The sequence below is a fragment of the Manduca sexta genome, chromosome 4 (assembly GCF_014839805.1).
Source record: "Manduca sexta isolate Smith_Timp_Sample1 chromosome 4, JHU_Msex_v1.0, whole genome shotgun sequence".
In the NCBI taxonomy this organism is placed as follows: Eukaryota; Metazoa; Arthropoda; class Insecta; order Lepidoptera; family Sphingidae; genus Manduca; species Manduca sexta.
Window position 1 is genome coordinate 8000261 of NC_051118.1, and position 21138 is coordinate 8021398.

At 36.4% G+C, this 21138-nt stretch overlaps 1 protein-coding gene across 3 annotated transcripts in view; it reads left to right on the plus strand.

The window, feature by feature from the left end:
• LOC115449958 (orexin receptor type 1) overlaps positions 1–21138 on the plus strand; it is a 91476-nt gene that overhangs the window by 45255 nt on the left and 25083 nt on the right. For 2 of the 3 annotated variants that reach the window (XM_037442556.1, XM_037442563.1), the window contains exons 2-3: positions 11224–11828; positions 14931–15078. In XM_037442556.1, coding sequence (XP_037298453.1) covers positions 11262–11828; positions 14931–15078 — 715 coding nt within the window. In that variant the 5' untranslated portion in view covers positions 11224–11261. Of the gene's footprint in view, positions 1–9820; positions 9940–11223; positions 11829–14930; positions 15079–21138 lie in introns of all 3 variants that reach the window. The other variant, XM_037442558.1, reaches the window with a different exon arrangement.

Below are 21138 nucleotides of genomic sequence, written 5' to 3' on the forward strand. Positions count from 1 at the left end.
GGATAAGCAGAGGTGAAAGAAGCACCCACCTTCCGTCCGTCCCATGATATAGGGGTCCAGGATATCGTCATATCGAGCACGAATTCTAGACTCCAGATACTGAGTAGAAAATATTGCCCGAGCCGACATAATAATAACGATTTAACCAAATAAGAGACGACTGTTTTTGTTATTTAAATATTAGTTTGTTAGTATTACCAAATCTATTCATGAAAAATATAATGTATTATTATTGAAACGTAGGTTTTAGGAGAAAAATAAAATTTATTTCTGTACCACGAAATAGACTGATAAAACCTAAAACCATCATTGATATAAAACTGTTTTACAGATTACATTGAGGTTTTTATATTATAATTTCACTTGATGTATCGTAGACTTTGTAGCCCATAGTCACGGGGCAGACTGAAGTGTTGGTCATCCGAAAAGTCAAAGTTGCAAAATAGTCAATATGTATGTAGATATGATGATCATGAGATATGTCTTTATCTAATTTTTTTTTTTCTTATTTTTATCTGTTGACGCTCCGATTTACGCAGAATGAGCTCATTGTCTTTTTTTATTATTAGTTTGACAACTTGAAATATGCACATCTAATCTTACTTTTAAAAATAATTCAGTTACAAATGTAGCATACTGATGTAATTCCTAAAAATAGTAACCACAACACACAATGAAGCTATTTATGTTTGCTCTATTTATGTTATTATAAACAATTGAAAAAGAATTGAAAATAAAGCAAAAAGTAAAAACTAATCTTTATTAATAATTTTGAAAACATGAATTCTAATATCTTGTCTTGATTATTTCAATGTCAAACATTCGCGTAAATTTAAGAAATATACTAAAATCACTTGTTATACCAAACATACATAGTAGGTACACACGTACTAAAACGTTTTGCTCACAAAGGAGCTTAAATACATTAACGGAAATATTACATTTACTCTTCAACAGTTATTTTTACTTCAAGAAATTCTAGGTTCCCTTTAGTAGATTAGGAGATTAGTGCGTCCAAATAAATAAATATATCTGCTCTAACATATTTAGACTAAAAAGAACTTAACCTAGTTTTTATTCAAACATCATGAATACTTAGATACAATAAATTTTACAAAAAAAAGAGACATTCTTTGCTCATCGCTTTGTCTCTTTCTACAGGGTACATTGTATTGCCCAATCATTTATGGTTAAAAGTCAAATCAGAAAAAGTACAAAATACATCAGTCATGAGTCACTGATTCCAAATTTGAATTCAAAACAAAACTGTTTATAGAATTCTGATTGATTCGCATTTGGTTTTGTTTATCGAACAAAGTACGCCATTGTTCCACGCCAATGCACACAATTTCTTTGTCGATAATATGAATATTTGAGGGTACACGCATAAGGGTTCTTCATGTAAGCCAATAGCTGCTTAAAGTCAGAAATTACGAAGGTACCTAGACGGGCCTTAAATGCGTGATACAAGGGACCTACTCCCAAGTCTACTACTTAATCGAAATCTCATCAGCTAGGGAGAAGGGAGCACGAGTGGAAGGGACCGGTAACCATCCTAGAAACGTTTTTGTCCATGCTACGTACTAGATTTGGCGTTCCAAACATTTACTGTTTTCAATTGAATTGAATTGCAATCCATTCAAACTGACTAGTATGGTCAATATTGACACCTTGTGGTTATGTACGGAGTAGCGCTCATGATGTAAGAACTGGAGTCTAAGTGTAAACCTGGATTTGAATAAAGAATATTAGTCAAATAAGTAAAATGATTTGTTGTTCAAGTGAATAAATAGGTTATAACAGTGACGTTTTGGTTGCCATTTTAGTTCAGATTTTGAACAAATACTTTATATGGACGTTCGTGTCTATATAATATATATCAATAGTCATAGAGAATAAGAGGGCTGTTTCGAATGCCACGTTAGAAATCGCTGCAATACATTACTATCGTGGTTTCCATTACACTCTGGATAAAAACATACAGACCGCCTACACAACCGTATAAATCAGCATTGGCTAATAAAAATAAAATTCCTGGAATTCGAAGTTTATGTTCATAAACGCCTTCTGTTCGTTCTTAAATTGGTCCCCACTTAATCACCGACTTTTTATAAATAATTAATTAATTAGGTTTTTATTTTCAATTAATAGGATAGCACTTGAGTTTGAATTAGTGTCTAAGGATCGTATTAATAAATCAAGCTCAATTTTTAGTAGGATCTCAAGTAGCCAATTATAGTCTTACTTAAAAACTCATTTTAATGTTAAGATGTGGTTAAGAATTGCTTAAATAGCTGTCAAAAACATCACCAGTTTCCTAGTTTAAACCTTATTAAGAGGCGGGTTTTGACTTATAGCTGATCGAGTAAATTTGTGTTTTAATTAAGCATAGCTTTGCGAAATTCCTATAAGCAAGACTGTCAATGTATTTAACTGATAAACCAAGCTTAAGCTGTTGTTTGAGTGCTTGTTCTCAGCTGAGTCAGTGCTATTTAATAAATAAATCTCTGCTGTCAAAATCCGTCTCATACTGTGACTTGAGATATCATTGAGCTGATGTTAATATGGGTTTATTACATAGTGACTATCTTAAGATGCTGACAGTAATTTGACAGCGTCTCATCTGATATCGTAGTTTAGAGCGAATCAAAGCTGCATACAGCCCTAGGGTCTTTTTTATTTTTTTTTATTACTTTGAATGACGAGACGCGCTTGCCGTTCGCCTGATAGTAAGCGATACAACCGCCCATAAACAGTAGATATGCCATCCAACACCTTGAATTTCAAAGTATTGTTTGGTATTCCACTGCGCTCACCATCCTGAGACAGGACATGTTAAGGCTCATTATGTCCAGTAGTTACACTGGCTACAATTTCCTTCAAACCGGAACACAACAGCGACTACATACTGCTGCTTGGCGACAGAAATAGACATTGCGATGGTAGGTAACCCAGGCGGACTTTCACATATAAAAGACCACCAGTCTTATTCACATATTTATAATTAACTAATTCACATTTTATTAGTACGAAATAAATCTTTAGTCTTTTTTAAATAGTGCTGTGCAATATGTTTTTATCTCTCGCCTCCTATAAACTGCGGAAAGTGGAACCACTTGTTGCGTCTCTGCCTACCCCCACGAGGATACAAAGCATGTCCCGCATCTATTAGCAGTTAAAGTAAACATGTCTTGTCTCGTAAACACAGCTACATATCCATCCTTACAGCCAAAGTAAATATTATTTCTGGAGTTATGTGTTTACTCCTAATTTATAGATCATTCGTCTTAATTACCGGTCGTTGGCTCGATGGGTTTGTTCGTGCTCCCGGGTTCGATTCCCGGGACGGGTAAAGTGATATTGAGGTTTTAAGTATCAGCTCGGATGCTGTCTGAGTGGTGTAGTTGTATTGCGTGCGCGGTATGATTTCCGCTCTGAGGTTCCAGGTTTGAATCACGGGTCGAATAAAGTGATATTAAGGTTTTCAATATCAGATAGCAGATTGTCTCAGTAGCGTAGTTGTATTGCGTGCGCAGTACGATTTCCGCTCTGAGGTTCCAGGTTTGAATCCCGGGTAGGTTGAAGTGATATTGGGTTTTTCAGTATCTGCATGGGTGATTATTGACCCAGTAAATAACAGTAGTTGCGATTAAATCAGAAGTGTATTGTCCACCTCAAATCTATACTAAAAATTTCGTCATGATGGTCCTTCGAGCTGGAACATTTTGCACTAAACCTTATCCTTACATATTATTATTAAATAAAGGTGTACTTGTTCCTATTTATTATGTGCAAAGAGAACATGCGGCCGGGCCGCTCGCGTATTAATACAGTTATCCAGAATGAATCCTAAACTACCCTCTAATATCTAACAATTATAAAACAAAGTCATCCACGGAGTCTGTCTGAACGCGATAAAATCGAAAACTACAAAACAGATTTCCATGAAATTTTGTATAGAGATATTGAGACTCTGGGAGGGACATAGACAACTTTTTAGTTTGTATTTTTTTTTTTTTATTTATTTATTACACTTTATTGTATATTACAATTGGCGGTCTTATCGAATTCCGAAATTTCTTCCAGAGAACCTGAGGATGGAATGGACAAGATTTAGGATATAATAGAGGGGTGCTGAACTACAAAGGGATAAAGATTTACCTAATAATGTTACTTATATGCCCTAATATTGAATAAAATATTTGGTTATCTAAAATTAATTATAATATTTGGTTCTTTTTATCCTGGAAAAATATATAGACGGACTTTCATACCGGAAAAGCTCACGATGCGTAACTGCGAACAAAAGCCTATTATGAAAACTATGCGAATTGTGAGCCACGAGTAACAGCGATTATAAGTTTATTCGGTTACTTCGCTTTATAATATTGTTGGGTTGAAACATTTTTGTGAGGATATTTGTGACATTTTGGTTTAAAACACTGAAAGTTTGACAGACCGAAGACAAGGGTTGCGAGCGCCTAAAAAACTCACCCAAAAATATGTACGTATAAGCTGGCCCTCGCTAGGCTAACAAAGATACGGCCATGTTAAAAAAAGTAATTTAAAAAAGTACAGATCGAAGCAGTTGTTCATTGGCAATCATAGCGGTCATTTGGTTGAAGGACTCTTTGTAAATTTCTGAACTCAGAAATGGCTCTTTTTATTTTAAATCAGATCTTAATAATATATTTTCCTCAACAATTCCCTAGAGCATCTCAATTCACGATCTTTCGTATCGAGTCATGCGCTCTGGGACTTATCAAGGATTAATGATACACTAACGGAGTACTCTCGTGGCGCCGAATATTACCTAATTTATTGTATATTCAAAAAGTGACGATAGCCTAGTTGGGTGTGGAACGGACTGCCGAGACGAATGTCCGCAGGTTCAAATCCGAAGGGCACACCACTGATATTTAAAAAAAAATATGTGTTTATTCTTTGTGAATTATCGCTTGCTTTAACGGTGAAGGAAAACATTATGAGGAAACCTGCATACCCGAGAAGTTCTCTATAGGAATTTCGAATTTGTGTGAAGTGTACCAATCTGCACTAGGCCATCGTGGTGGAGTAAGGCCTCATCCCTTTCAGTAGTAGAGGAGGCCCGTGCCCTGCAGTGGAACAGTGTATAACACAGGACTGATATTATTATTATATACCTATTATTATGGAATATACGTGAGTATTTTTTTAAGTGGAAATATAGTTGAAAGTCATAGCATAGACGTATTGAAATATAGTAGAGTTGTAACAAAAATTTCAAGATGCAGTCTATATAGTAAATGTAAGTTGAAGCTCTCAACTATTAACTGTTTAGTTTCGCAATTTAGCTGAAGCGATTATTATAGTTATTGTATGTAAATGAGTATGGTGGCAAAAAAGCGGCGATAGTCTAGTTGGGAGTTGAATGGACTGCCGAGATGAATGTCCGCAGGTTCAAAATCCAAGATGCTCTTCAGTCTTTTCTAAAGTTATGTGTGTATTCTTTGTGAATAATTGCTTGCACTATAGTATATATATTTCGCTGGTGGTAGGTTATATTTTATATCCGGATAGCGACCACCGTACACAAGGTGTTAAAACCCGGCATAGTGGCCCACGTAAGTGTGTCTCGTATCAGCCTGTGTATATCCGGTTCCAAAAAGCCGGCATAATTGTGTCGACTGTCAGGGGTAATCATTAGCCGGACCGGCAATCCGACATGTTCGGGGAGAGAACATTTCAGAACGTCTTCAAGTGCTTTTCGAAGCACCTCACACCGCCAATATCCTGACTCCTGGATGCGACTGACTAATGTTGAATATAGAAAAACCCAGTTACATTTATTTTTGGATTTTTTTCGAACCCAGAACCTCGGCGCAGTAGTCTACTCGTACCGCATACACATACCACCGGGGCAGTCATAGTCGAGTAAGTCGAAAACAACGATGATACGTGATTAGTATCCTAACAGAAATCTCAACTAAATTCTAATGTAAACAAAATTTTATCGGAATAATATCCGAGTATTAAGATATCATAGTTTAATTAAATGTGTTTGTCGATGGATCTATATTATCTATGATAGGGATGGCGAACCTTTAACGGTTAACGTGCCATTATTGAAAAGAAAAATATGACCTATAACGTGCTATTATATGGACTGTCGGATTTGATTTAAAAAAAAAAGAAACTTTGATTTTGCGCTGGAAATCTTTATTATAAACCTTTCACGAAATAGCAAATTTTAAATAGAAAAGACAATTGTTTAGTTCGGCGGATGGTAAAAGACTAACTGAGATACTGTAATTGGGATGCATAAGAAATACTGAAAGTGCTGTCGGATGCACGAGTCAGCGTTGCAACCCATATAATAAGGGTATAACAGTGCCATCTAGGTCCGGGTTTATCTATCCTAAAAGCCCCCTTTTTAGCGACTTTTTTATGACCTAACTATGTTTTTGATCGGTGCTCGGCAATGGCTTCACGTGAAACCCAAAGAAATGTACATATACAATGTTATATTACTCGCGTTATATTACTCACTAGCCAGTGCCAGTGGTTCGCCGTCCCTGATCTACTGTATTTATAAAAAAATATGGCGTGTAACGAGCCATCTAGGGCCGGTTTTATTTATCCTAAAAGCCCGCTTTTTTATGACCTATGTTTTTGATCGGTGCTCGGCGGTGGCTTCACTGCACCTAATGTTACGCGAAGTGAAACCCAAAGAAATATACATATACAATGTTTTATAGTCGCGTGCGCGAATTATTTTGTCACGTGTCAGAATTAACCATTGCTATTGGTTCGCCATGATCTATGCTATAAAATCATCTGTGACTGTCTCGGTGGCGTAGTTGTATTATGATGCGACAGCAGTGCTGAGGTCTAGGGTTCGATCTCCGGTTCGGGCAAAGTGATATTGGATTTTTCTCCTCAGTCCGGAGTTTGGAATTTGTGCCCGATATAGCGATAGGCATACCCTCTATTACATCATTGGACGGAACACATTTGGCGAAAAGTGGGTGAAGTAATACGCATGGCGAAAAGTTGTTCAAATCAAGTCAAATCAATTAATTTTACATAAAACATGGTATAAATTATGATGTTAAATATCTTAAATGTGCAACATGTTTCACCGTTTCAACGGTATGCAAAAAAAATTATATACGTACTTATAATTAGAGAACGCAGTTAGGTAAATTACCTATTATTTGTTGCACTAGTTCCGCCTCTGTCTACTCCTTCGAGGACAAAAGGCGTGTGTAAAAAACATCATATGCTCTTGCATACATACAGGAGGTAGAAGCACATGTTGTGTTCCTCCTTTATAAACTTCATTGTTATTCCATGTGAAGGGACTACAGTAATGAATCAACTAATATTTCGTAAACTTACTTTTATATATTGGCAGGGCAAAGTGGCCCTACTAAACTTGATGGTAAGTGGAGTGGGGTCCAAGATAATGTCGACGAGAGATGATTACCCCTCGACAGTCGACACAATTATGCCGTCCTGATGAAATGGGATATACACATATGGCAGGTTTTACACCTTGTGTACCGTGGTCGCTATCTGGGTGGATATAAAATCTATCCTACCACGAGCAAATATGAAACGTAAAAGCGATTTTATAAGACACTAAAATTAGGTATCCCATCAATGGTTCCTTTACCTTACATAACAATTAAATTCAATTATGGACTCTATGCGCGTAATTTCAGAGAGCAACGTAGATTGATCTGTTCAGGAATTAAGTTATGCAAACGAAATGGATGTTAAACAACTGGCGTCTTTATGGCTTTCACGAATAATGTTTTTAAAGTAGCGATTAATCGTTTCCAATATAAATCGCTTTTAAATAGGCAACGATTAAGGTTCTGTGTAGACCTTGTTTAGATATAGAAGGACACAAATAGCTTTCTTTGTTTTTAACCTCCGATGGGAAAAGAGTGGAATGAAAAGAATTGTGGTGTATATCAGTGTGTAGAGAACTAGCTTTTGCTCGCGGCTTCGCCTGTGTGAATGGTTTTCTGGGATAAAAGGTAACCTATATCCTTCCTAGGATCTCAAACTATCTCCATACCAAATTTCGTCGCAATCAGTTGGGTAGTTTTTCAGTTTATCGCGTTCAGACAGATACATGCGACGGCGGACTTTGTTTTAAAATATATTTTTATATCTTTTTAAAAGGAACAATTCGTCATATTTGTGGCGTAACTTTAACCGTTTACTCACCGCAGGCAAAAAAGCTCTCAAATGGAATAAATTTCCCCGTTTTGCAACATTTTCATTGATGCTACTCTCCTATTGGTCATAGCGTGATGTTATATAGCCTATAGTGTTACTCAGTAGATAGGCTATCTAACACTAAAAGATATTTTCAAATCGAACCATTAGTTCCTAAGATTAACGCGTTCAAACAAACAAACTCTTCAGCTTTATATTATAGTATAGATATAGATAAGGCCCTTATTTTTATCATAACGATTATGGAGTCTCTTCCACGCAATCGAATACGCCTGGTTATGTGTCTTATAAGAATTTTGTAGGTCATATCTACGAACTTTGGTGGCTTGTGTGACGTGACATTATAGAATTGTTAGGTGGTCAATGGTGATATTGTAATATATACAAGGTGGACGGACGACCTGGCTAAGGTCGCGGGAAGTCGCTGGATGCAGGCTTCCAACAGGTCGACGTGGAGATCCTTGGGGGAGGCCTATGTTCAGCAGTGGACTTCCTGTGGCTGAGATGATGATGATATTTGTATTCGTCCGGATAGCGACCACCGTACTAGATGTAAGCTATAGTATGTAGTCCACGTGAGTCTTGTTCTGGGATTAGCCTGTGTAGATCGGATTTCGAATAGGCCGGCATAATTGTGTCAACAGGTAATCGTCTCTCGTCAATTGATACTTTACGTGGACTCCACTGCGCTTAACATAAGTTCCAATACAATCAATGCTGTGTCTGATAACAAAAATATTTACCATAGTTTTTACTACTATACACTTACCCGACTTCATCATAGGCCAGTCATTGAGAAATCGCGTTAGAGAAACCCACAGAAAGTTTTGCTTGAGGATATTTTTTTCATTGGAAAACCCTTTTGACTTCCCGTTAACTTGTCGAAAGAAAGTTATGCCGGATTTTTGATCAAATACCCCATGTTGATCTCCATCTTCACCTTGTTGGCGCTCCGGGACAAGTTTTGCCTGACCTGGCAATCGAACTAGATACCTCCAGGTCTGCCCATACACCAGACTAAACCATGATAAAGATACCCACTATAAAATACAAAGTAAAGGTTCAACAAGTCTATTTACCCTCTTGGAAACATTTGAAATTACATCAATTAAGTACACTAAATGCATAGTAATGAAGGTCTTTGATCCCTCATCCAAAATATTAGTTTAGACTTTAGGCCATTCTAGACTCAGGCATAACAAATTCATTACTTTAAGAAAGAAGAGAAAGTAAAATATTGACGGATAATAATAACTGTTAGAAACTGAAGCGATTTTAATTAAAATAAAAAGAGATACTGCTTCGGTGGCGTAGTTGTATTGCTTGCGCGGTACGATAGCGCCATGAAGTCCTGGGCTCGAATCCCGGGTCGGGCAAAGTGATATTTGGGATTTTCTGCACAGTATCAACCTGGAGTCTGGAATTTATATATATAATGATATGGCGATAGGCTCGCCCCCTATCACATCATGGGACGGAACACACTGGGCGAAAAGTGGGTGCCCTGGTTGCGCCTCTGCGTACCCCTTCTGGGATAAATGCGTGATGTTGTAAAAAGAAATATCACTAACTACAGATATACTTTCAGAAATATTACACAAACGTAACGATCGATACGACTGTCAATGAACAACTGCTTACCATCAACTGCCAACTGCAAACTGCCGACTGCCTCGGTCCGTCAAATGCTATGTTTTATAGAAAAAGGTATCACAAATACCCTCACAAAAATATTTCTATCCTAACGTAACAATATTTTTTAATATTAAACTAGATGTTACTCTCGGCTTCTCTTGAATGAAAGTTTTCCGGGATAAATCTCCTATATATTTCCCCGGGATATAAAATAACCTATGTTCCAGAATATCAAACTATTGCCATGCTAAAATTTATTGAAATCCGTTATGTAGTTATTGAGATTATCGTATTCAAACAGATTCGGGACTTTGTTTTATAATATGTTAGGACGAACTAAAAATTACTGGCTTCACCCACGTCTAGAACCTGTCTTAATAAAAGAGCTATGTGTAATTTTGGGTTTAAAAACACAATATATCCAAGATTTGGTATGTGTGCGCCAAACTGATTTTAAACGGATAGTTTGTTTTATATGTTTGGATGAAATATATATTATATTTCCTAGTAAGAACCATGTGTAAAAAGTAAAAACTCAATGTAATCCAAGTCTTGGCGTTCCAAATTGTTTTTAAATCCTTATAGTTATTTCGCGTATATTTCCAACTAAACACAATCATCTCTACGAGCTTTCGCTTTCACAATATTAATAAGATACACGTATTCGACGAATCAAAGGTGTATTTCAAGACCCAAGATTAATTACGTATAGAATATAATATGGGATGAATTTTCGGGCCTAACGAGATACAAGAGGTAATCAGGCGTCCTGAGGGAGGGTTCGGAGTCGGCGCTTAGGGAATGCGAATTACACCTCGACACGGATGCTGTTGGAAATAATATAACCATCTAAGATACGGTCTTACGTCACTATAATTCTATACAAATTCTTGAAGTCGAAATAAAATCGAAAGTTAATGAAGGTTTGCATGTAAAATAAATGCGGTATTTCTGTATGGTTTTCGATGAAATTTGGCACATACAAAGAATTAGACAACGTTTTGAGTTAACATAAATGTGTATTTTTTATCTACTTGATATAAATAATACAATTGAATTTTACTTCTAGATATCTCTTTAACCTGGTGAAGTCGCCAACAAAACTTAATAACTTATCTAAATTCATGCAGTAATATTTAGGAGTTTAGTGTTGATTAAAATTCAGAGATTTAGGCTAATCCATCAACAAAAAAAAATCGTTAATTATCTACATTTATTACCTTTCCCAATCTATTCTTAAATCCCCTTTTGTTTTCATAATGGCAGTTAATGGCGTATCATTTTCGATGAGCATGTTCATGGTCTTTGGTGAAAAGTTACTATTTGACTGATTCTAAAGTTACATTTTTGTTACAGATACCATGATTTGAAAAGAAGAAAAAAAGACATTCAAAATGCTTAACAAAAGCATAAACATATCAATTCTACTCCTAATTATCGTTGAATCTTCAACGTCGGAAATTATAGAAGACAACATAACAAGAGAACCAATTAAAGCAACCGAATTAAATAGAAGAATTATAAGATTAATAGAAATCAAAGAAAGCAATGAAGATCTCCCAAACAGATATAAAAGAAGTTTACCAGAGAACGACAAAGAACCTCCAGAAACAAAAGAAAACACGACGGAAGAATGCGTAGGAGCAGCGGAGTTTTGCAATATGACCAAAGAAGCATACATTGCCATGCTTCAAGAATACATATACCCACAGACGTATGAATGGGTGTTAATAGCTACTCATTCCATAGTCTTCCTTACTGGACTAATAGGGAATGCCTTGGTCTGCATCGCCGTCTATAGAAACCATTCTATGAGGACCGTGACGAACTACTTCATCGTGAATTTGGCCGTGGCGGATTTTATGGTGATACTTTTCTGCCTGCCAGCTACGGTGCTGTGGGATGTTACTGAGACATGGTTCCTTGGAGACGTGCTGTGCAAAATGCTGCTTTATTTTCAGGTAATATTTCTGTAATTAAATAACTTGTATAAAAATAATTCGGATGGTCATAATAAATAACTTCAACCAACCAACCTTCGACCAAGTGCTGAATTTATCCTTTTCTTATGTATGGGCCAATAGTTTGCCGCCCCGCATGTACCACGCGGGGCATCTTTGCGGTAAAAAATCTCCATTATTAATATGACGTCCTAAGCTATAGTCTATACGGCTTATTGACAAATCCGACATCAGATTGACCACTTGAGAAAGCCTTTAACTTTAAATCCGCGTTTACATTTTGCACAAGGAAACAAATTGGAAAATTTGCTGGTGGTAGGATATATTTTATGTCCGCCCGGATAGCGACCACCGTACACAAGGTGTACCCCCATAGAGGCTCACGTAAGTTTCACGTTCCGGAAAAAGCCTGGGTATATCCGGTGTATAGGCCGGCATAATTGTGTCGACTGTCGAGGGTAATCGTCTTGTCAGTTGACATTCTACCAGTCTTGGCCTACCAGATAATCCCATGAAGTTTGGTGATAAGACCACCATAAATCGTTGCTATGGATAACTTATGCTACCCATGCACAGTCGGGGCGGATCGCTAGTAATATTACGTTATTTGTGACACATTACATTTTATAGCATCTTGAACGAGTTTCTGAACCAACATTAGATTTTAGTGATGTGAATTTTCATATTCCCGGATATTCGCAGTTACTGATAATAGAATTATTTTTCGACGAAAATATATTATTTTCCTGTTACCACTTTTGGTCAATTACTAGAAATGTTATATGATAAATATTGTAATCTTTTATTTATTTTAATAATTATAGACCCTCAAAAAAATGTATTTTTATTAATCATGTTTTCCTTTTAAAGCCGATAATCAGACGTTTGTACCTTGTTATTTGGAAATATCTACAGAAAAAAATAATTCAAAGGAATAACGGTAAAAGTCTTTTAATTAGGAGACAAGAATCGAGCTTTTTTTTTCCTCAAAGATAAGCTGTGATTTTCTTTAAAGAATTTCGAAGATGTGCATGTAGAGACTTGGTTGAAATTTATAAGCATTTATAGCGCTTCCAACAGGTCGACGTGGAGATACTTGGGGGAGGCCTATGTTCAGCAGTGGACTTCCTGTGGCTGAGATGATGATGATAGCGCTGACTGAAAAAGCTCGTTTGACTTAAAAGCATCAATAATTTCAGGAGCCAAGGTTATAAGGTTTAAGGGTATAAGGTTTCACGCAGGTTAATGTCAAGAATTACACGCGACTTCCCATAAAGCTCAGGGCATACGTCATTTACTGTTGTAACTCGTATCACGCAGATAAAATGAAATGATGGCAACAGACTATATTATAAATATTTTTAATTACTCATTATTACATTTATGTTTTTGAAAGCTTATAACTAAATATATTAATCGACCTTTAACTTTTTTTTAACATTATCAATAACGTTTCAGGTCGAACTAGACTTTATCAAACATGATACAAATATACATTGTTTTAACAGCATTAATATTAATAAGTGCTTTGTTGACGGAGTTTCAGACAAAATTCTCAGACGAACTATTTTTAAAACAATCGAATATCTGGAATCAGTCGAGCAAGACCTACGCGAAATGTTTGTTGAAGTAGGCTTTTGGCGCTTTTATTGGAATATTTTTTATATTCACTATATTTACATAGACATAGCACACAGGATTATCAAGCTGAAGTGTCAGTGGGCAGAAAATATCTTTGTTTATGTTATAGGAGGCAAACGAGCATATGGATCACCTGATGGTAAGTGTTCACCGCCCATAAACATCTGCAATATCAAGGGATATTGAGATGCGTTGGCTTTTTTCAAGGTCGCCCTCTGTCGAAAAACCACACCAACCTTCTTTACCCATATCAAGAATCATTTTTATAATCCCCCGATATAAAGCAAAATAAAACTGTCCTTTCCCACACTATCATAGCTCACCCATTAAACCGATTTTTAATCATTTTATTTTTATCATTGTTACATCTACAGTTTGTTACAGTTAAGTATAGTTGTGTTGTGTGTGTGTCAAATAATTATAATCGTTGACCATTTACAACACTAAAAATGAAGAAAAAAATAAAAACTTTTTAACAATAAATTAAACAATCTTCAAAAACCACTAAAAACAAAAAAAATTATTTAACATCACATATATACAGGTTACCAATTTTAATTTGGGTTACATTTTTTGTAATGTTTTTTTTTTTATATAATTTTGTACGGAGTAATTTTGAATCTTAAGGACATCGGCTTCCTAAAATACATACGGAGTTTTTATCCCAGAAGTTATTTAGACGAAGCCGCGACCTAGGTAAAATAATAAGTGAGAAAATTATTTGAAAATCAACGCCGAGTTGCGAGTATTGTTCGCAAGACAATTCGAGGGAATTCAACATTTCCAAAAGGCTTACACAAATTTCTAACCTTCTAAATTGTTTTACGAATACTTTATAAGCCACAGACAAAATACCACGGGAATATCATTCAAATAACATTGTTTCAATTGGAATATAATTTGTATTTAAATTAATCATAATTGATTATGTTTATATATCGTCTCTTGACAATTGGTTCTCAAACTTATTTCGTCTATTTATTTGAGAATCAATTTTATTTTACCCACGTAGTAAAACTAGGCACCCACCCGCCGCCCGACCATGCATAACAAAAACATCGTATGACTGGGTGTTTTTTTAATTTCCTGGAACGCAAACAAATGTATTGTGAAAGATTTATGAAATTGTTTTTCGCGAAAACAAATCAAAAGAATCATTCTACGTAGATCGCACCGTCAATAGCGAAAACTATTTAAAATTGTGCATAATTGTACAATATAGGCATATATTAGTTTGAATTTTCGGATGACCAACAACTTAGTAAATCCACGATAAAATTCGAAACTTATTTCGAATATTGACAAAACCAAAACCCAATCTATTATATCCAATACAGTTGTCTCCGACAATAATTCCTTAGCACCAAATGATCCCCTCATTTTCCTTCCACTACCAAACTTAAAAATTAACAATATATGTATTTCCTTTGTAGCAGTTAGTTAATCATCTTCTCTTTCCAGTCTGTGTCCGTGACGGTGTCCGTTCTGACGCTGACGTTCATCTCGGTGGACCGCTGGTACGCGATCTGCTTCCCGCTCAAGTTCAAGTCGACAACCAGCCGCGCCAAGACCGCCATACTCATCATATGGATCATGTCTCTGTCTTTCAGTAAGTATGCTTTGTTATTAGGTGACTGTCTTGGTTGCGTGGTTGTGCGGTACGACTACCGTGCTGAGGTCTCGGGTTCGATTCCACACACAGAGACATCACGCATTTACCCCCGAAGGGGTATGCAAATGCAACCAGGGCAGCCACTTTTCGCAAAGTGTGTTCCGTCCCATGATGTGATAGGGGCCGAGCCTATCTCAATATCGGGTACAAAATCCATACTCCGGGCTGATACTAAGCAAAAAATCCCATATATCACTTCCTGGCCCGGGATTCGGATCCAGGTCCTCAGAGCGCTGCTGTACCACGCATGCAGTACAACACCACCGAGGCAGTCTATGAGGCAGGGTTCGATTCCTGCGTCGGATAAACTCACAAATGGAGTTTTCTGCAATGTAGATGTAAATAAAATGCAAAGCCTTCCCTTTTATTTAAAGGAAATGTGGCTTTAGTAATACTTCTGGCTACCCCTAAAAATAGAACACGTGATGCTGTATAACTGCTTAGAAATTCGAAGTTCAAGTAATATTATTATTAAGTGCAGATATATCGCTAATCATGAGACAAGCTGAACAACTTAATAATAAAATGAGGAACGAACAAGCCGATTGTTTCCTAAGTATATTTTATTTCTTCATTCGTGTTAAACACAAGTATGGGTAAGCCGATTACGACCAAATTGTTATTAACAAATAAACGACATTTCAGAAATGAATCCGGGTTTTATTGCGTCCCGGAACACGACTTATATCGCGAAACGCAAGCCATAAAACATTAAGGAAGCAATTCTGTTGACATCTTGAGGCTTAAGTCCATTAATGGCATCAGGAGTCAATTTGCCTTAATCGTATTTAATTGTCAATGATTCTATAGGGTCATTATCATTAATTACCCTCATATTTGCTGCTATTAACAAGATTATACATATTTGACTGCGGCTCCGCCCCATGAAACTTTTCCCGGGATAAAAAATAGTCTATAGACCTCAGGACTAATGTAGCTTCCTATTGGTGAACAAAAATCAAAATATTTATTTATTTATTGCACTTAATATACAAATGTATACAGGCGGACTTATTGCCATAGGCGTTATCTACCAGTCAACCTTAGGGTGGTGCAGAGATAATCATTGTTGGTGCATCACGGTAATATGACACTGAGAAAGAAGATAAATATAAATAGGTCTAGTAGTTCCGGAGATTAGCACATACAAACAAACACGTCAGCTTTTTAGGTACGTATAGATTTATTTTGGATCTTCACTGTTATATTCTGGACAAAGTAACTTTACTTTTAGACGTTTATTAGGACTATATCTTGGCCAATAATCTTAATTGGATCGATATAGATAAAAAAATTAAGTTTGAATTTTATTGACGTGTTTTAACTTTATGTTAAAGAGTATAACTATGTGGTTTGGTTTAAACTGTGTTATAAAATTCATAAAATCGTTAAATTAAAACAATTTTGCGCATTTTATTGCGGTTTTTATATTATAATTTTCCCCCGACTTTTCGAAGACATTGTAGCTTTTGTGGTAACGGGACGGGCTGCAAAGTCTTCAATTAATAATGCCACCCCTATGATATCAGATATATACTGCCCACTGCTGGGCACGAGCCTCTACTACTGAGAGAGTTTAGGCCTTAGTCCACCACGCTGTTCTATTGCGGGCAGACTTAACACACCTACAAAATTATTAAAGAATCATAAATCTGTACATATAAAACAAATAATATTATAAAACAAGGTCCGTTCTGTCTGTATGTTATCGATTTTCTCAAAATCTACTGAACGGATTTTTATACAGTTTTTACTAAAATATAGTGCAATTCTGGAGGAAGGTTTAGGTTACTAGTACATTACGGTTTTATGTAAATTTACTGAAATATAACGATTACTGTTGAAGAAGTCGCGTGGTTGAAATTCTCGCGGGTCGGGATTTACGTGGTAAAAATTTTGAAACACACTGATTACTATGCAGGCGAAGCCGCGGGCACAGCTAGTTGATATTTAACGTTATTTTCCTACTTATAAACTAACTAAAACTCTCATGATGTTTAGTTACATTGCCATCGTAATAGACATGGGAACATAAGGCAATGTTCAATAAATAGTAAATATTTGTAGCGATTTATGCCCATATATCAATCCAAGAAGATCATTGAAGCGAATAATGGAATTCCACTTCGCTGTTTCCATGCGGTAAAGTTGAGGCACACTAGATCCTAAAAGGATTATTCCGAATGTTCAAATAAATTTTATTATCAGTTAATATATTTTAGAGAAATTAGATTATGCTAGCGGCTTCGCCCGCGTGAAGGAGTTTTTCGGGATAAAAGCCCCGCTAAAAAAGGACGGACTCTTATTTAGAACTATTTAAGACAAACAATCCTACGGTACATCATCTTCGTCCAACTCCAACGGTTTAGGCAGCGTACGCCAAGATAACAATTTTTTTCCGACTGACTTGATATGTATCGTTATATTATGACCAAATTACACAAAATCGTTATAAATTGTAGCCGTCGTGTTATTCTGATGGATAACCAATATTAATGTAAAGTTTTATCCAAATCGGTTTAGTAGTTTTTGCGTGAAAGAGGAACAAACATAAATACATCCTCACAAACTTTCGCATTTATAATATTAGTATGATTAGATTTTTGCTAGCTTCAAGTTACGTGAAAAAGGTCTTCCGAGATGATCTGTATATATTTTCCCGGGCTAAAATATTCTATGGTCTTCTTCGGGACTCACACTATCTCCATACCACATATAATTAATTGTTAGTGCTTATTGAACACAGCTTAACTTTAATGTTCATTTTTGCCACGAGGTGCGCTGAGGGTCTACTTTGAAAAACGAAATACGTAGTTTCGTAGTTTCTCCGTTTCGGACCGATGTTTCGACGTTCGTTTTGTGAAATAGACTCTCTGCTCTCCTTTCCCGCCGTACTTTAAGTTTTTTTTTTTTTTAATATAGAAACCATATTTGGCACAACATTAAATGACAACATAATACTATTCACATGAGGCTGACGTATGCACAAAAATTGTTTGAACTTACACAGAATTTTAAAAAAATTATATAACAGGGAAACTAAACTAAGAAAAGCCTGCATCTTAAAGACCAGAACGGTTTTATATCTTAGTTTAATCTTAATATTACTCACACTCATAGTGTGTAATTGTAACCGTTAGCATGTATTTTTTCCGATATACTTTTCTTTCTCATTGTTTTTTTATGCGCCACGTACAATTTATTCGTGAAAATATAAAAGACTAACGGACGATTTTTGTGTTTATAATATTATCATGGAAATATAGCTATGATTTTTTTGCGAAACGAAAAGTAACTGTTAAAGTAAGAGTCAAAGGAAAAAAACCTAAGACTGCCTCAATGGCGTAGTTCTATTGGATGCGTGGTGCGAACCTTTTGAACTCCTGCATTCGAATTCCAAATCGGTAAAATTAATTGGGTTTTTCTTCTCAGTATCAGTAAGGAGTCTGAAGGAAGTTCCTGATAAAACGGTAGGTTCGCTTACTATCACACGGAACGGAATATACTTAGCAAAAGGGAACCTCGGTTGCCTCTCTGCCTACCCAGAGACAATAACGTGATGTGTTTACGTATAAGCTTTAGGTCTCTTACATTTCAGAAATAAAGTTGCGTTTAAATATATTTTTCTATTCCATAAGTGTGCGTCAATGTTTATTTGAGTATTCCATTATACCGAAAAATACATGGAAACATGGTATTTTTCTCTTGAATGAAATGAAATATTGTTTCACATTATATTATCCCTTCTTGGTAAGGACTTAGGATTACAATTCAGATATCTATGGATAGATTGTTTTAGTTTTATATAGACATCATCAGTATTATTTATAAAAATTTCGCAATACTTAGTTAAAACACAAATTTACTTGAGCTGTAAGTCAAAACCCGCAATCTTGCCTCTTAATAAGGTTTAAACTAGGAACCGGTGATGTTTTTGACAGCTATTTAAGCAATTGTTAACCACCTCTTAGCGCTAAAATAAGTTTATAAGACAGCATTTTGTTACGCGGTGGTGGTGGAGCGCGGCGTCGCTGGCGCGCATGACCGCCGGCCACGGATCTGCACTCGCTAAATTATTTTTCGTAATTTCTTGAATGATTTTGTATGAGCTAAAACGGATAAGACTACTTTCTTATTGGTAATGTATACAAAGAACAAATTAGTGTTCCCTGAGACTCGGCGAACTTCATCGCGACGTGTTATAAAATGCGTGCCACTGCTGATCTTGGCTTACAGGAATTGTAGTGGTGGGTGTGAGGGCGAGAAAGTCTTTGGTCATTTATAAATTATAATAATGAAAATAAAAAAAAAAAACTATTTTTTTTATATTTCGCGTATATTCAAAACTTAATAATTATGATTTAGTTGGTTTTCAGAATGAAAGAAAAAAAACGATTTATTAGTCACAGTTCCAACATAAACAAACACAATGTACCTTAATTACAAATAATAATTGTAATTAAGGTACATTGTAGTACCTTAATTAGTTGTTAGTCGTAACACTAGTTGCGCCTCTACTTACCCCTTCGTAGAAAGGCGTGAATATATATGTCTTTAATGTCATCATTCTAAAAAAAACAAAGTTACGAAATAATCGGAACTCGCCTCACAAGGCATCATTGGAAAAGACTTAAGGAATTGAGGCCGCGGCTTAAGCCACGGGGACGGGCTTTATTGCCGCCAATTTGTAAACAAAATCAATGTAGGGCCACTTTTGACCTCCATCTGTCTTCGGTTTAAATCCTTGGATTGATTCTTTTTCGATTTACTGTGTTCCGAGTAGACGGCGAAGTTTTTGTGTTACGTAGTGATTTTTTATTTTAATTTTGTTTATTTGGGAATAATAACGTTGTTACAATAAAATACATACATACATACATACATAGTATCACGCCTTTATCCCATAAAGGGGTAGGCAGAGACTATGGATTGTCACTTTGCACGATCCTGGCATACTTTTCGCGCTTCCTCCACCTTCATCAATCTTTTCATGCATTCCCGCCGGTGCCGGGTACTTTTGACCTGGCCTTTACTGAGAATGTCAGATATAACTTCAATCAATATAACTTAATAATATTACATAATATGAATAAAATTAGCTAATGTAACAACTACAACATTACTCTCCGACGGGATATGCAGACGCGCTACCATCGCACCCACTTTACGCTAAGTGTGTTCCATCCGATAATGTGATAGGGGGCGAGCCTATCGCCATATCGGGTACAAATTCCAGACTCCGTGCTGATACTGAGCATAAAAACCTAAATATCATTTGCCCGACCCGGGATTCGAACCCAGGACCTCAGAGCGCTGTCATCGCAAACCATTGGCACCGTGCCTATGGCGGCACGAGAAAAAATAATTCGAGCATGTATAAAACGCCAACCAAAACTTTGTTGGGTCATAAAAAAGGTAGCTAAAAAGGGACACTCGGACAGATAAGGTCGGCTCTTGATGGAATGTTACCGGCAAATATTTTTTTAATAATGGCAAATTATCTCATAAAGGTTCACCATCCCAGCCCTTCACCAGGGGTGGGGGGGGGGCATGGAACACAGCTGAACCCCCCCTCCTAGAGACTCTAAAAAAGTTGGCAAATGGAAAGCAACCAAAGTCCTAAGTTTTTGACTTGACTTGCTTGATCGATCAGCCCCATACCGTCGAAACTCGAATGAATTCACCAATTCCATTCCTAATATTCCGTACGCGCAATTACGCTCACCTCTATGTTATTGTTAAAGCGGAAGAGGGTGGGGGGAACATGTGCTCTCGACTTTATCTACAAATCATACTTTTCTCTTTATCCATATCAACTTGCTCCCAGTAGGCCATCGGCAGGTAAATCTTGCCCTGAACCAAGAAAAAAAAATCAAATCCAAAACTAATATACTATCAGCTCTGTATTATATACTGCCTCTACTACTGAGAGGGATTAGGCCTTAGTCCACCACGCTGGCCTAGTGCGGATTGGGAGACTTCACACACCCTCGAAAA